The following is an 18,585-nucleotide window of genomic DNA, read 5'->3' as shown; positions in this document are numbered from 1 at the left end:
ACTTTCTTCTTTTCATCAATTTTCCTCCATTTTGTTAGCCATGCCCATTTTCCAGTGATCCAATTAGTTCCCAAAGTATGAAATTTTTTTTTTGGTCTAATTTCAGAACCGTTTCAAGTCATGATATGGGAAAAAAGTACAATGTTAACTTTAGTTTCATACCAACTTTAAGCTTTATAAAAAAAACAAACAAGAAGTAACAAGTTATATATCTTATAACTTGAGTTGGCGTGTACTGTGGTGCTAATGTGTTTTTATGAGCATGCAGTCATGCACAAAAACTGACTTTGAAGGTCAAGAATTTAGATCAGTAATATAGTTAAAGTCAATATTATTCACCCTCCTGTGAATTCTTTTTCAAATATTTCCTAAATGATGTTTAACAAAGCAAGGAATTTTTCTCAGTATGTCTGATAATATTTTTTCTTCTGGAGAAAGTCTTATTTGTTTAATTTCGGCTAGAATAAAAGCAACTTTTAATTTTTTAAAAAAATTTTTAGGTCAATATTATTAGCCCACTTTGATTGTCTACAGAACAAACCATCGTTATACAATGACTTGCCTAATTAACTTGCCTAATTAACCTAGTGAAGCCTTTAAATGTCATTTAAAGCTGAATACTACTTCTTGAAAGCTATCTAGTATATTATGTACTGTCATCATGGCAAAGACAAAAGAAATCCGTTATTAGAAATGGAATATTAAAACGATTATGTTTAGAAATGTGTTGAAAAAAAAAAAATCTTCTGTCCGTTAAACAGAAATTTGGGGGGAAAAAAATATACAGGGGGCTAATAATTCTGACTTCAACTGTATTTACGTGAACCTGCAAAATAAATAATCAATCATAACAAATATATGTTCCCTTCAGTGTGTAGAGTAGACCATAAGAGCTTTTAAGAAATGTAAAATAAATGTGTGCAAAAATTGGATGGATGGTGAATTAAAGTCAGGAAGAGAAAAAGATAAGCTGGAACGACATGCACAATTAAACCAGGGACATGCATTGAGAATATAATAAGACTATGATTTTATTTAGACTTTTAAGCCTGTATTTGGCAGAAAAACTTACGGTGGATGCCAAACTTGGAGTGCTGTCCACATTTATTGATGACAATAACCATGATGAGCAGAAATGTGCAAGCAAACACAGCGAGACCCACCGCTACTGACACCTGTGGACATACAAATGGACACAGTTAGATTGAGAACAGATGTTAAAAAAAATCGGTTATACATTGTCTGTGACTCGTCTCTTACCCCAAACACTCTGCTCTCCAGTTTCTCCGTCTCCGTTGATTGGTTAGTGGGAGCTGCTAATGTCGAAGGATTTATTGAAATGTTACTTCAATGAACAATTGAACGATTTTCACATGCTGCATGATATTATAAGTTGTTTTTAGAAGAAGAGTTGTATTTTTATAAAAATTGATCAAAAATAGAGTAAAAACTGGAATTAGGTGAAATAATATTTCAATTTAAAAAGGCTGTGTAAATATATTTTAGCCTGTAATTTATTCCTGTGATTCATGGCTGAATTTTCAGCATCATAAATACAGTCTTCTCTGTCACGTGATCTATCAGATATCATTTTAATATGATGATCTGCTTCTCAAGAAACAATTCTTATTACAGTTTTTCTCAGTGGATTTGGTACTTAAATCAGAATTGAAATCTTCAAAACTCCCAGTTCAATCTTCACATCATTGTGTCACTTGTGCACATCAAAAAAGCAGATTCTCATTCCTTTGATCAAGCTGCAAATGCTTTTGTACATCCATGCAAATGTGCAGTTCTCTGCTGTTTCCTACATTGTCAATTGCTTATGTCATGTTGATCAAATTGTATTACATTTGTCTCTGTTGAATAGTCTCACCCCCCACAACATTTAATCACTTGTTCATGGCTTAAGTCTTTACATGCAAAATGGCTGAACAAGTTGTCCTAATATTTTGTCATAATTCATTTTTCTATGCATTTTATATAGCCTTTTTTTCTAAATCTTTCTACAGTTTTTCTCAGTGGCTTTGGTGCATTTCTCACAACACTGTTTACATTTGCACAACAGTTCATGCATTTCTCAAAACAATTACTCATTTGTGCACATCATAGTAGCAGTTTCTCATTCCTTCCAACAAATTGCAAATGTTTTTGGACATGCATCAATCGCTTTCATACAACTCTCTGCTGTTTATAACATTATCATTTGCTTATGTCATGTCAGTCAAAATTAACTAAACTTACGAATGCCGAATAATCAAAAAAATAGTCCTCATTTCATTACTTGAGTCATTACATACAAACTGTCAAAATCTATCAATCTACTTTTATAAATTATAAATTGACCAATTTGATGAATGATTTACAGACCTGTGTATATTGTAGGTTCGGTTCCAATATGTACTAAAGGGACTTGTTTACAGTTGTGCACAGCTCTACCCGAAGGAATTTTGTTTGTTGTAAATAAGGGTCTATTTATTCTTTTGCACAATGCTGTGAATAAATTAGAATTGCAAAGAGCATCTGCAGAAAAAAGGTGAACACATATTCAGTGTCTTGTACTCAGATACCTCACTAAATGCAATGATGTCCAACTTTACTGTAGTTTTCATGGCTGTGCAAATAGTATATAGTGCTGTCTTGAGCATTTTCAGCAAGTGTCACCAAAATCTGCCTTTTTTGCATTGGAAAACATTTACAGAGTAAACTGTCATAATGAGAACATGACAAAACCATTTGACTATCTTGTTCATAAATAATGGTGTCAGGACTTTTCATCTTGATGACACTAACACTTTCATAGACATCAATACTTGCTTTTGAGGAATGAGCTCTCCATTTTGAGCAAGTGAGACGCTTTTGCAGTTCATCATCTAGGTTTTGCAGTTTGAACTAATTGTTTTGAGAAATGCATTAACAGTTGTGCAAATGTAAATCATGTTGTGAGAAATGCACCAAAACTACTGAGAAAAACTGGAATACATTTCTCCCAGGTGAATCTTGACTTTTTCTTATGAAGGTGCATCTTAAAGGAGATTGTCCTGTGTTCACATTTGTACTTTTGTTTTGTTTTTTCTTTGTGCTATGCAGTGCTGTCCTTTCCTTTCTGTATCACAATGACATGATTTGTCAACAAATTACAGTACAAACAGCAAACAATATAAAATTAGCCATAGTTTACATCAGAACACCCCTCCAAAAGCATTAAGGGCGTGTCTATTTTAAGGATGGAAAAATACGCTCTGCGCTCTGGCACATGGTCTAACAGGGTTGTGCTTATTCTCTTAATGAGTTATGGGTCTGTTTTAACGTGCATTACATCTATCAGAGTCTCATCTCACATTCACTTTCAGAGTCAGTTGTGGAAGAGTCAGTAGGTGGTAATGGTTTTTATATAAATGTTTTTTTATATTTATGTAGAAAATTTTTGTAACATTGTAATTTTTTTTGCATATGTAAAGATATTTGTGTATTGCTGTACATACTGTGTGTATAAAGCAATGTGTAAGCGTTTGGACCTGCACAGGTGCATAACTAACATGCTCCGTGCTGGACTTTAGACCTGCTTTTAGTTGGTTAATGGTGCGGTCTATTTTAGTGCCTCAACAATGCGCCTTAACACACCTCCTTTTCAGACTGGCACACCCATGAGTCCCAAAAGTGGTGCAAATGGATTTGCTATTTAAATAACGTGCCGTAGAACATGAAAATTAGGGTTGCGCTGGTCTGAAAATAACAACAAATCGCACCAAACATATCTTGAGCCTTATTGTGCCGTTTGTATGATAGAGCCCTTTGAGTTTCTTTCCTCTGTTGAATACTAAATAAGATATTTTGAGGAATGCTGAAAACCTGTAACCATTGACTTCCATAATAGGAAAACCAAATACTATGGAAGTGAATGGTTACAGTTTTCCAAGTTAATATTCTCTTTTTTTATTCCACAGAAGAAAAAGTCAGTAAGGGTGAGTAAATGTTGACAGTTTTTGTGTAAACTAGCCCTTTTAACAACATTTAGACATTTAACCTTGTACAGAGTAACTTACTTGGGTCGTCATTGAGGACTGGCATGTGAAATAAGAGAGAATACAGCAAAAAATTACTCAATGCATCACACCTTTGACATAATATCATTTAGATGAAGTGCCCTCACCAGGAATGATGCCCTCTGGGTCAAATGGGTCGAAAGGATTGTCCATGAACTTGGCTCTGACTGTTCTCTGGTCTCTACCCAGTTTGTTCTTCACGATGAGTGTGTAGTTGCCGTTGTTGAGATGAGTGGGTTTGTTAAGGAACAGACAGCCGTGTTGCAGCGAGCCGTCATAGGCGTCTCTGATGAGTTCAGTGTAGGCATAGCGGGTCTCAGTGAGAGGCATGTTGTTGTACAGCCATTTGATGCTGGCGGGAGGATTGCTGTCTACAGCGAACGGGAAACACCAGTGATGTTGAGATTCTGGGTTTTTGAGAAATATGATCCGCACTGGAACTGGAACACAGACAGGGAGATCACATGTAAGTGCAATGAGACTCATATAGTTGAAGGCAAAAAGATTAGCTCTCCTGTTGATTTATTTTTCAAATATTTCCTAAATGATGTTTAACAGAGCAAGGAATTTTTCACAGAATTTCCTAAAATATTTTTTACTGAGAGAGTCATATTTGTTTTATTTTGGCTGGAATAAAAGCAGTTTTAATTAAAGTTTTTTCAATATTATTAGTCCCCTTCAGAACAATTATTTTTTTGATTTTCTACAGAACAAAGCACTGTTATCCAATAGCTTGGCTTTATCCTAGCTTGCCTAGTTAACGTACTGTAATAACCTAGTTAAGTCTTCAAATTAAGTCAGTGCCAATAGCGTAGTGGTAACAGTAAGTGCGCCGACATATAGCACCGTGGTGCTCACGGCGACCTGATTTCGATTCCCGGCTCGAGGTCCTTTGCAGATCCTTCCCCTCTATCTGCTTCCAATGCTTTCCTGTCTGTAACCTTCATTATCATTTCCAATAAAAGGTGAAAACCCCCCTCCAAAAATAATTATATATATATATATAATATATATATATATAGTCTGTAAATTAAAACTGAATACAAGCATCTTGCAGAATAAGTAGAAAAATATTTTGCAGTGTCACCATGGCAAAGAAAAAAGAAATTAGTTGGGAAATATTTTTAAATGAATTAAACTTTCACAGGTGGGCTAATAAATTTGACTTTAACTGTGTATTACTTATAATTCAAAACTCTAAGTTTATTTGTCACATACACAGTATGATATGCAGTGAAACAGCCTGTTACCTTAAAACAAGATTATTAGTAAAGAATTAATTATGGAACAAAATAGAAACAAAATGTAGATATTCATTAGATATAGAAAATAAATATAGCTATAGAAAACAAAAACAAAAGATTAAATATGTAAAAAGACTTTGTTGTAGATTTACACTGGCCCAATCCCAATTCTATTTTTGTACTCTTTCCCCTTCCCCTTGGCCCTTGAAACAGAGTGTGAAGGGGAATGGCTTCAAAATTTACCTCTAAGAAAAGGCACAGCACTACAACACCTGCACACATCATCATATGTCATGCAATCTCTTACTTCATATGAGATCGAAGACAGCGACTGCTGTAGGTATTCCAGTTTTGTTATCTTTTTGGTATTAATCTTCAGGAAATCACTGAAGGCATGTGTTATGTTATCATAATGATATAATGTGGCTATAAGATCGAAGCTGTACTGTGCATTTACACCCTGGCCATATTCATCTATGTAAACATGAAAACAACCTTAACATTTTAGCAGACACTGTAAAAAGCTCATTCCTGGCCACTAGACCTTTCTGACAGGGTATTCGAGTGTCATTGAGTGTCAGAATATTGTGGGACTGCTGTACAGGAGTTATTATTATGGATTTTAGATAGCGTAATCTAACGTTTTTTATTTTAGCATTTTTTTAAAAAAAAGCATGACGGTAAAACATGATCGCGGTTATGAATATATTAAAACATGTGCTTGTTTTTGTAAAAATTCGTAATAATGACAAAAAATACTAATTTGTGCATCTCCTGACTTCCGGGTGCAGCCATGCTGCTGTTGTGGCTGGTGTATTCTGGGAAATTTCTTACCCTTTGGTTTTGAGTGTGTAAATCTAAAAATCTCCATTTGAAGGGGTAGAGAATTGGGACACCCCTAACCCTACACGTGAACGCACAAAATAAAGCGTAAGGGGAATCGCTAAGGGGTAGGATTGGGCCTTAGTATACAGCAGAAAAAAGAAAAGAACTGAATTGAAATAAAATGTACATATAATTAAATAGAAAAGTCCAGCTAGTAAAAATGTGCAGATCTGCAATGTGATAATTATGAATGTTGAATTATGAAGTAGTTGTAAAAGTAATGTGTTATTATCACCCGATTCGAATGTTATCACACGATTGAATGGTATCAGTGGTTATCAGCTGATAGATATGGGAAAGATACTGATAGGCTCAGAAGGCTGTTATCATCCATCCACATGGTTAATCAGCTATACTAATAGAGAAGACTCCAGATCCAGATCTGTTTTTACATTACTGTAACGGCTGGGTTTAGGGTTGGGGTAGGGGTAGACATTAATAAAATACAATAAATGGGAAATTTAATAAAAAATATAAATAATTCTCGTTAACTTCTGGCCGCAGCCGTATGCGATTTACAGCAGATTAACCATGTGGATGGATGATAACAGCCTTCTAAACCTACTAGTAAGCACAGAAGGCCCCTACTGGCCCATACCTATCAGCTGAAAACCACTGATAACGCCCATTCAATCAAGTAATAACATTGGAAACCGCTGGTTATTATATAGTGTCTTATGTTATTATTATATTTCATTTAATTTAATGCATGCATTAAGCGCCGATAAGCAGAACAGCAGTTGACCATGGTGCTAAAAAAGGAAAATAAGCCAAGAAAAGAAAATCAAATAACTTAAAATTACATTTTGGCCTACAGTTCAAAATTCATGTTTAACTGAACAAACAGTTAGTAAACACAAGTACATCTTATTGAACATCATTTATTTTGATCACCAATACATAGTAGAACAGTTTCTCAAGCAGTTTGTGATGCATTTTGGAAACATGAGATGAGCCCCTGGTGTAATGCGCCACCTGGCTTGAGAAACCCGTTTTCAAAGACTTACTTTGTCATTATTTGGGTAGCACACATATTCTGAATGCCTTTGGCAGAATTCAAATAATGTATGATTTTAATCGTTGCATTAGTCTGAATGTAAATCCCCTCGTCAGACAGTGCTGGAGCGGCGAGAGAAAGTGGAGCACAGCGCATCAAATGAAAGGTATTAACAAAAGAAAAATACACAACTTAAGACACTTAAATGATTGTATTTGTTGGATTTGCACCAGCTCTGTGATGCACGTCCACAACTTCATGGATTAGGTTAAATTAGGCTGTCCAGTGTCTGTGTTCAGCCCGTTAAACTCACAGACAGGTAGTCAGGCAGCGTAATAAATAGAGTGAAGTAAAGCGCATCAAATGATTGTTAATTAAAAGGGAAATAAATAAAAATAGAATAAATATACATATTTTAAATTAGACACACATCTGAAGCTTGTATTTGCAGCAGCTCCACGTCCACAACTTCACGCATTGGGTTAAATTAGGCTTTATAGTCTCATTTACTTCCATTGTATCTGTTCTGCTTAGTGAACAGAACCAACCCTGTGACGTCATTCACAGTGACATTCCAAGATGGGGGCGCCCTAGGCCTAAAATCTATAGTAAAACATGCCGTTTTCTTCTAAATAGTTACATTAATCGAGTTTGTTTAATATATTTTCATTAAAGTGGAATCCAATGTACAAAATAAGGTAAACTTGACTGAGTGCTTTATTTTACTTTTGCAACATTAAAGTTACTCAGCTATTGATTCCCAGTCACTGCTTTTGATAAGCTTTTCTATGAGCTGAATCAGATGCATAATCAAAATGGTCAAAAATCATTGCACAGTTTATTAAAAAAATCCCCATAAAGTTCCAATATAAATGATAAGACAATCAGTAAATTATTGATTAATTATTGACTGGCACTGTCACAATCAGGAATTATGTGCACAAAATTATAAATAAAACAATAATACAATAAAATTAAGGATTTTTTTTGTTTTGTTCTTAGTTCTTAGTGCAATCTTAAATTATTTACAATAAAATAATACAGTTTATGCAAATATAGTAATATAATGTTCTTTATTTAGATATGTGGTTGAAATATTAGTAATATATTAGAATCAGAATCAGAATCAGTTTTATTGCCAAGTGTGCTTCACACACACAAGCAATTTGTTTTGGCTACAGAAGCTTCCAGTGTACATAAAGTGACAAGTGACAACATAAAAATAACTCTGAAAAAATAAAATAAAAATAATAAACATTAAACGGAGATGCAGTTAGTCAAGAAACCTGGATGTTGAGTTGTATGCACAGATTGTTATAAATATACAGGTTATAAGGTGCTGTGTACAAGTGCGTATGAGAAAGTATTGCACATATTTATTGCACAGTAGGGGAATATTTAACTGTTCATAAGGTAGACAGACTAATAGTGATATTAGTTTTAAAATAGTATAATATAATATAATATAATAAAACATAATATAATATAATATAATATAATGTTTAAAGACAATCGGTAAATTATTGATTAATTTTTATTATTGATTAATTATTGACTCGGACTGTCACAAAAATAAATTGTGCACAAAATAATAAATATTAAAATAATTCAATAAAATTATTGATTTAGAGTGCAATCTTAAATAATTTACAATAAAATAATACAGTTTGTGCAAATATAGTTATATAATGTTCTTTATTTAGATATGTGGTTGAAATATTAATAATATATTAGTGATATTAGTTTTAATATAATATAATATAATATAATATAATATAATATAATATAATATAATATAATATAATATAATATAATATAATATAATATAATATAATATAATATATATATAATGTTTAAAGACAATCTGTAAATTATTGATTAATTATTATTATTGATTAATTAATGAGTAGGACTGTCACAAAAATAAATTGTGCACAAAATAATAAATATTAAAATAATTAAATAAAATTATTGATTTAGAGTGCAATCCTAAATAATTTACAATAAAATAATACAACAATTTATACAAAAATATTAATATAATGTTCTTTATTTTGATATGTGATTGAAATGCTAGTAATATATTAGTGATATTAGTATTGCAATATTAGTGAAAATAGCTCAGAATTAATTATTTTAATGTCTAATTAGTAATATAAAAAGGAAATTAGTAATACAATTACTATAAAATAATATAAAATTTAAAGACAATCAGTACATTTATCAAAATACATGCAGTTAATCAAAGTATTTACAACAGACCTGTTATTGACTTCAATAATTATTTGAAATAATATATATATATTTTTTAAATATATTTATATTATTTCCATTGTTTTTTGTGATTTATATGTGTTCATGTTTTCATTTGTGTTTTATTTTCCCCCACTAAAACTTAATAAAGCAGATTTCTAAAAGTATTTTACTTTTGCAACATTGAAGTTACTCAGCTATTGTTTCTCAGTCACTGCTTTTGATAAGCTTCCCTATGAGCTGAATCAAATGTATAATCAAATTGGTCAAAAATCATTGAACAGTTTGTTAAAAAAGCCCAATAATGTTCCTATATAAATAATGCTCGCCTATATCTAGAATAGCTCAAATAATTGACGCATCCATCATCATTTTTTTTTCTCAATGAATCAATGTGCTCCATCTTTACAGTAAACCTGTTGACCTGTTATAAATAATAAATCTCTATCTGTTTAGGGGACCCAACCACAAGAGGCACTTGAAGGTGGGATGCAGGAAATGGTTTCTTTTAGCCGGGAGAAGATGCTGATGCTCCATAACCATTTCTCTGCTCTTAACCCGTGACCTGTCTGTGGAAAAGTGCTGCGCTCGGAGAATCACAGTCATTTGTGTCGTGGCCTGGAGTTCACGAATGAAGAACCATCCTCGTTAGACCGACCCCATGTTAGCGGTTGAGCGGTTGGAGAGCCATCTGTGAACTACGCTAATTGTGGTAATCAAGTGGAATTAAATAATTGAATCCAATTATTGGGTTGCAGTTAAGGTAGGCGGGCGAAGGTGGATGTCTTCATCTGGAGCTATAGTTAGATGTAAGTACAGAATGCTGAGGCTGTAACTAAAGCTATATAGGCATTATGTTATCGATTGGCGTCTGGGTTTGTTGAAAATTTGCTGTTAATTTGTTTACCTGTTGAAAATCTAAGATGCTTGAGACTTTTTTTCTTTCCTACTGGGCACCTTGATGTCAAAACATCAAGCATGACCTCAAAAAATCATGTCAGAAATGACAGTCAATTTGATGTCAAAACCTTGACGTCTTTTTGACATCCACACATTGATGCCCTTTTGACCACCAAAATAATGTCATAAGTATTATAATATAAGAAATTTTGTATTCATCTGGAAGCTTCAATTTAAAATGACAAAATTACACTGGATTTTGTCAATTTTAGATGTCAAATTAATGTCGTTTTGACATCAAGGCAGTCAATTGACATCAAATGCCAAGCAAGATGTCAAAAAAAAAAACATGTCAAAAATGGCAGTCGATTTGGATGTCAAAAGCTTAACGTCTATTTGACATCCATACATTGATGCCCTTTTGACCACCAGAGTAATGGCCTAAAAAGTATTATAATATAAGAAATTTTGTAATTATCTGGAAGTTTTAATGACAAAATTAGACTGGATTTTGTATCCCTATACTGCATGCAAACTACCTTGATGTTAAAACAACATGAAATTGGCGTCTAACATTGTGCCATTGTCTTTTGATGCCAATTTTAGATGTCATTTTGATGTTGTTTGGACATAAAGGTAGTCAGTTGACATCAAATTGATTTGCAATTTAACGTGTTTTAATATTTTTATGTCATTTTGACATCAAGGTACCTGCTGAGTTAGTAGAAAATTTTTTTTTTTGCTTAAACTGTGGTTTTTGGTGATAAAATGCAAATGCTATTGGCAGCTTAAATGTCTAAAGCTACATTTACCTGACGACAGTGAAGAAAACTACTTCTTTTGAAAAGGTTTCATGTCTACATGACTTTTTCAGAACATAATGTGTCTACACATTGGTGAAAACTGCCAAAAAAGCTGCATTATGTATGCCATGCCAGTATTCTTTTTTGATTCTCAAAGTGCCATTTGTATGTAATGAATTTACAGAAAATCTTCTTTAATATTCAACTGAAGATAATGATGTATTAGGCCAATTAGAACCAAATTAACAACTAATTTTCATTTTAAAGCCATGATTGAATAGGAATTTACCATTCTTAAAACAACATATTTAACCTCTACAGTGAAAATAAAAAATAAAATAAAGACTAGTTCAAAGAAATAATATGATATTTAATGGCTATATGAAATCTATATATTACCGTTAATATAAATAGTAGAGATATTAAAAAAATGTAAATTTATACACTGGAATTGCTAAAAAATTAAAATGAAAACCAAATACCTAAATAAAAACTGACTCAAACAAGCAAACTCCACACAGATATGCCAACTGACACAGCCGAGGCTCGAACCAGCGACCTTCTTGCCATGAGGCAACAGCACTACCTACTGCGCTACCGCGTCGCCCAGATCATAATTTCCTCAAGTTAATTCAGACTATTACTTTTTGTGAAGATCTTTCAGTTTCGGCACTTACTCGACTGTAAATTTCTCGGTAGACAGTAAGTTTATCGACGGTCAACACTGAACCTGATTTTCATTTTCCTCCATATGGCTCAGTATTTTGTGTGCACACTGCTATAACCGCTGTGCTAATTTCTGTGCTAATTAAGCTGTGGCCGTAAACGAGCCGTTTTTCACTAGTCATGTGATTCTGATAGACTTCCACACTTGCTATCTGCCAATCAGCCCTCACAATTATATTTCCGGACTATGGGGGAGAGAAATCCATTAGTAGAGAACAAACAAGATCTGAAGACGGTTATCATCCCATTTTCCTGACAGTCATTATCGCTCCCCTGATGGCCATACATTTGTCTGAAGTCAAGCACTGTTTTTCTTCTTTTGAAGAGGAGGTGATAAACACTGATAATTGCTGCGGTGTGGAGTGCGGCCGTATGGCTGGATTTTCAATGAAAAAATCTCAGTTGCTGCTATGTTTTTGACCCGGTCAAGAGTGGGGTTATTATTGTAAACAAACTATAAACAAAATATATCAAGATAAAGCAGAAAAATTTAATAAAATATAACAAAAATTGAGGAAATATTTGACTTAATAAAAATGAGGGATGTGGATGACGTTTCTGGAAATAAGAAATTAATTAAAACATCTAAACAAAACTAACTTAAAGATGGTCGTAATTAGTTTGTTAGATTTATATCTAGTTCATTCATTCATTTTCCTTTCGGCTTAGTCCCTTTATTGATTCGGGATCGCCACAGGGAAATGAACCGCCAACTTATCCAGCATGTTTTAACTCCGCGAATGCCCTTCCAGTTGTAACCCATCTCTGGGAAACATTCATACACACTCATACACTACAGACAATTTAGCCTACCCAATTCACCTGTACCGCATGTCTTTGGACTGTGGGGGAAACCGGAGCACCCAGAGGAAACCCACGCGAACGCAGGGAGAATATGCAAACTCCACACAAAAATGCCAACTGACCCAGCCGAGGCTCGAACCAGCAATCTTCTTGCTGTGAGGTGACAGTCCTAACCACTGAACCACTGTGTCGCCAAATTTAATTACATAACAAAAAAAATAACTGAAAACTATTAAACTAAACAGAAATAAGTTTCTGAAAATTCATTCATTCATTTCTTAGTCCCTTTATTAATCAAGGGTCTCCCAGTGGATTGAACAGCCAACTTATCCAGCACATGTTTTACACAGCGGATGCCCTTCCAGCCGAAAACCAGCACTGGGAAACACTCATACACTCTTGCATTCATACACATACACTACGACAAATTTAGCTTATTCAATTCACCTATAGCGCATGTCTTTGGACTGTGGGGGAAACCAGAGCACCTGGAGGAAGCCCACATGCAAACTCCACACAGAAATGCCAAATGACCCGGCCGGGGCTAAAACCAGCCAACTTCTTGCTGTAAGGCAACAGTGCTAACCCCTGAGCCACCGTGTCGCCCCCGTTTCTAAAAATGTTTAACTGAATTAAAACAGAAACAAAAATAAATGAAACCTACAACTAATAAATATGAAATTATTTAGAAATAAAAAAGTCATAAAAAATTTGACAAAATTATTAAAACTTTAAAAATTGGAAAATGGAAAAATTAAAAACTACTTAGAATATTATTTCAGAGCTATAATGACATCCCAGTGATAAATTATTACTCTTTCTGAATATTACTATAAAAAAATTAAATATATAAATATAATGATTTAGAAAACATTACACATGGGTTTCAGGCTCATTCTGGCTTGGTTGGTCAGTTCAACATTTGGTTTAGTAATCACATATGTAGGTCTGCTATAGAAACAGCCAAAGCTTATTTGATATTCAGAATCCTAAAAAAATTTAAATAAATAAAATCAAATAAATATTTCAACTTGATAAATCTAAATCTTTGCAATTTCACATTATGCATCACACAGCTTTTATTTATTTTTTAACTCGGATGCAGAAACAAGTTTCCATCTGCATTCAATTGTGCTGCCGAACGTTTATGCAAAGTATTTAGTTTTTTGTTTCAGAAAGGCGACAGCATCAAAAGTTAGGAAAAAGTGTCATTGCTTACATTCAATGTCCAGCTCCACCACGGCATCTCCCATTCCAGCACGATTCTCTGCCTCACAGGTGAGGTTGTGCAGGTTGTCAGCAGATGAAACGTTCCTCATGTGCAGAACCAGCTCCAGGGTTGATCCCCAGATTCCTTGCTGTGGACAACAGTACAGGTTTAACTGTCTGAGCATGTAAACAACTGAACAACATTTGGTTAAAAGTTATGCCAGTTATGCTCCCCTAAATTATTAGCCCCCCTGTTTATTTTTTCCCTAATTTCTGTTTAACGGAGAGATTTTTTTTTCTACATATTTCTAAACATAATAGTATTAATAACTCATTTCTAATAACTGATTTATTTTATCTTTGCCGTGATGACAGTAAATAATATTTGACTAGATATTTTTCAAGACCCTTCTATACAGCTTAAATTGACATTTAAAGGCTTAACTAGGTGAATTAGGTAACTAGACAGGTTAGGGTAATTAGGCGAGTCATTGTATAACGATGGTTTGTTCTGTAGACAGTCGAAAAATATATAGCTTAAAAGGGGCGTATGATGTTGACCTTATAATGGTGTTTAAAAAATTAAAAACTGCTTTTATTCTAGCCAAAATAAAACAAATAAGACTTTCTCCAGAAGAAAAAATATTATCAAACATACTGTGAAGATTTCCTTGCTCTGTTAAACATCGTTTAGGAAATATTTAAAAAAGAAAAAAAAAATCAAAGGGGGGCTAATAATTCTGACTTCAACTGTACATGACATACAAGTTGATATTTGGGTTTTATATATATAAAATATATGTCCTATACGCAATATATTTGTTGAAATATTGAAAAGTGCCCCCCTTTTTTTAACCATATCAATCAAACATACAATATATTAGCTATAGTTTTATACAGGGGTTCATATATGGCTAAATATGCAGAAACAATATATATATATATATATATGAAACTTAGGGCTTCTGATCTAGAATAGCAAAGTCGAGAAAAGGAGGTCGAGCCTTCTCATTTATGGCTCCTAATCTCTGCAATAGCCTTTCTGATAACGTCCGAGGCCCAGGCACACTCTCCCAATTCAAAACTAGATTAAAGACCTATCTGTTTAGTAAAGCATACACTTAGTGCATCACTTAGCGGGTTCCCACACAGGTTTCTGCATCTTGTTTATATACACTATGAACAGCAGCTACGCTAATTATTCTCTTTATTCTCCATTTCCACGTGGGGATACTCTTCCTGAGGTCCTCATACTATGCAGAGTCACTGATTCGATCCAAGACCAACGACGAGATGATCCCAAGCTTTCCATATCCTGGACCAGGCCGTATCCTGAGCAGCTACTGTGATGGTCATGGAAGAGTGGAGAACATGAGACTGATTCCTGTGACGCTCCAGAGACAGACGAGTCTTTGCTGAGGCCAGCTTCCAGCCTGCGCCGCTGAGACTGCAGCTCTTCACAAGACGTTTGGTCAACGAAGAAATTAAAATGGTCGTGCCCAACTGAGCCTGGTTTCTCTCAAGGTTTTTTTTCTTCATTATCGCCAATTTGTGGTTTTTTTCCCTCTCCGCTGTCGCCACTGGCTTGCATGGTTCGGGATCTGTAGGGCTGCGCATCGTTGGATTTGCTCTTCAGTGTTTGGACTCTCAGTAGTGATTTTTATACCTCACTGAACTGAGCTAAACTGAAAACTCAAACACTAAAAACTGAACTACACTGTTCCAATTTACTATGACCTTTCATGTGAAGCTGCTTTGACATAATCTACATTGTAAAAGCGCTATACAAATAAAGGTGAATAGAAAATTGAATTGAATTGATGGTTGATAGACATCATGATGCTGAGCCAGCATCGCGTTCTTCCGTCCCGCCCGTCCCAGCAGCAACCTGCTCGTGAAAAATACACACTTAGACCCTGTTTACACTAATACGTCTTAGTTTTAAAATGACATTTTAGAATGAAAACGATTCACATCCACACTGGCGTTTCATCTAACATTTCTGAAAAACACATGACCAAGCACACACAGGCATGCTCTGCAGCATATGCGCACGTCTGAGCTCCAGCAGTCACTGAGTGCTTTGAGCACAAAACTGCAGAGAGCAGTGCATATCGGACAGTTTATCTGGCTCTCGTCTCACATTGTTAAACGTGATATTTAATTAATCTTTACAACTCTTCGGTCTTTTGAATCCATCAGGTAACGTGTCACAGCGTCAGTACACTGCTTCAATCTTTTGCTTTCACTCTTGTACTTGTAGTCAGTTTTTGGTGAAAACCTCAGATACTGTTGGTTGTGCACCTTTTTTACCAACCAAGTTTGTTTGACGCCATTATAATGACACAGATTACTCTGCCTATTCATGCCAGAGTCCTGCGGAAAAAAGTAATTGACAGGTGGTAATTTGTGTGTAACTTGTCTTTATTTATTTATAATTTGGTTATGGGTAAAGCAAGGACCATGTTGTTCAGGTAGTTGAAACGGTAGGCTACAAATAAATAATTTGTTACGAATTAATTCATTATTCATAAATAATTAATTCACCGCCGCCTACGACGATATATATATATGTTTATATATATATATATATATATATATATATATATATATATATATATATATATATATATATAAGAAGATGAGAAGAAACTCCAACAGCTTTTGAACAAGTGACGGGTGAGTAAATTATTACAGAATGTTTTTATTTTTGGGTTTGGGTGAATTATCCCTTTAACAGTTCAAATTCGCAGACATACCCAACATTATGTGAACGTGTGTGTTTTTATGTACTTTTTCTCACACTAAATTGAGGTGACCTACTTTCACACTTTTGTGTGTGTGTGTGTGTGTGTGTCAGAAAGCTGAATATTAGGACTTTAAATTGACAAGGCTTTAAAACACATGCCAGTGATTTGTTTGTTGTTGCCAGAGCAATGTAGGTATAATCTATAAAGGCTCCGCCCTCTTCTGAAAAGGTGGGCGGGAGCAGTAGCTCATTTGCATTTACAAAAACGCACACAAATACATGTTTTTGGTTCCACTCATAATAGGAGTATCTTCAGCACAAACTTTACTGGATTTGCTTTTACTGGTACTTTGTTTATTGTCATTACATAGTTAATTAGATCATAGATCATTACATACAACCAGTTTACCTGTATATTACGTTTATAATACATCCATCTGTACATTTTTCCCATAATTTTCTAAAAGTGCACTTATAACTTATACCTATATGCTGAACTTGCTGCTATTGCACTCCTGGTTAGAGCTAAACTGCATTCCGTTGCCTTGTACTTGTAGATGTGTAATGACAATAAAGTTGAATCTAATCATTGTGTTGCATGTGTTTTATGTTGCCAGTGCCAACAAGTAGTCCTGATCCAGTGCTATACTGATATGGCCAGTTTCTGTAGATGTCTCATGTACCTCCAGGGTCCAGCTGGACCGAAGCTGCTCAGTTCTCCAGTGGATTGTTGGTGTGGGAACTCCAGTCACCCTGCAGGTAAATGTCAAACTTCCACCTTCTTGAGTGGTTATTGTCTGTGGGTCAATCATGACCTCAGGAACACCTGCAGATCACAGAAACATTTTGAGAATGGAAATGATAGGGGAGAGAGAAGAACAACATGATCATCTGAAATGTGTAAGCGTATGAAATGGGGCATCAGTTTTTCTTCAAATTAACACTTTTATTTCACATAGATGCATTTTAAACTGATTGAAAGTGACAGTAAAACATTTAGAATGTAACAAAAGCTTGCTATTTCCAATTCACGTTGTCCTTTTGAGCTTTTTAAACACCACACATCTTGAAAAGGTCTTGATTTCCACCAATAACAGTTTAAAATATTGATAATAAAAAAATTTCAGCTGTAAATCAGCATATTTGGATGATTTCTGAAGGATCATGAGCCACTGTGAAAGAATAATGATGCTGAAAATTAGATATACATTTGAAAATATTTTCAACTTTTAACTTGTAATAATAGTTCACAATATTACTGTTACTGTATTTTTCATCAAAAACTTGCAGGGGTGTGCATAAGCAACTTATTTCAAATGTGTTTAAAAATCCATCACAATTGTGTAACTTTTTTATTTAATTTTGACAGATTTGTGGCTAAAAATTTGAATTTGTACAATCTGATGTGTATGTTTATTCCCGTAAAATTAAGATTAAACTAATTAATATGCATTAGACATTAATTCACCACAATCTAAACTATTTTTGTGAAACAAATCTTACTGCTTCCAAACTTTTGAACACTAGTGTATGTACTGTAGTAAAGTAACCATCATGACAATTTAGTTTCATCATCATCTTTAAGGAAAACTATGTAATTTAATCTGAAATAGTTATTAGTTTCAAAATGGTCTTATGGGATTAAAATCCCGCCAAATATATTATAGTCGTGGATCGAAAAATAATGAGCGTAAATCAAAAAATTGACAATGTGTGTAAAATTATAACGTGCTAAAACTAAATAACTAAATGAGAAACAACAAGTTCACTTACCGAAAGATAATGAGCATGAATCAAAAATGAAAATGCCTTTAGAATTGCGTTGCGGAAAACTGAAACCTAAATTTTGTGTGCTTACGGTCTTTACCCTTTTGCTCTTGTTCCCACATTCTGCGTTCGCTTTTGCAAAAGATGCAATTCCATATCGCTATTAAAGAGCCAAATTAGCTGGAGCAGGGGTCTATAACTA

General features: G+C 34.1%; 1 protein-coding gene across 1 annotated transcript in view; it reads right to left on the bottom strand.

The window, feature by feature from the left end:
* The window catches only part of ntrk1 (neurotrophic tyrosine kinase, receptor, type 1), a 67,109-nt gene that overhangs the window by 23,266 nt on the left and 25,258 nt on the right, over positions 1-18,585 (bottom strand). The window contains exons 6-11 of the mRNA XM_056475756.1: positions 17,300-17,442; positions 13,878-14,016; positions 4,154-4,486; positions 4,047-4,064; positions 1,261-1,316; positions 1,073-1,175 (exon numbers count right to left, since the gene is read on the bottom strand). Coding sequence (XP_056331731.1) covers positions 1,073-1,175; positions 1,261-1,316; positions 4,047-4,064; positions 4,154-4,486; positions 13,878-14,016; positions 17,300-17,442 — 792 coding nt within the window. The remainder of the gene's footprint in view (positions 1-1,072; positions 1,176-1,260; positions 1,317-4,046; positions 4,065-4,153; positions 4,487-13,877; positions 14,017-17,299; positions 17,443-18,585) is intronic.

This window comes from Danio aesculapii, chromosome 16 (assembly GCF_903798145.1).
Source record: "Danio aesculapii chromosome 16, fDanAes4.1, whole genome shotgun sequence".
Taxonomy (NCBI): domain Eukaryota; kingdom Metazoa; phylum Chordata; class Actinopteri; order Cypriniformes; family Danionidae; genus Danio; species Danio aesculapii.
Note: the sequence above shows the minus strand (reverse complement) of the source record. Positions and strands in the feature narration are given on the sequence as shown.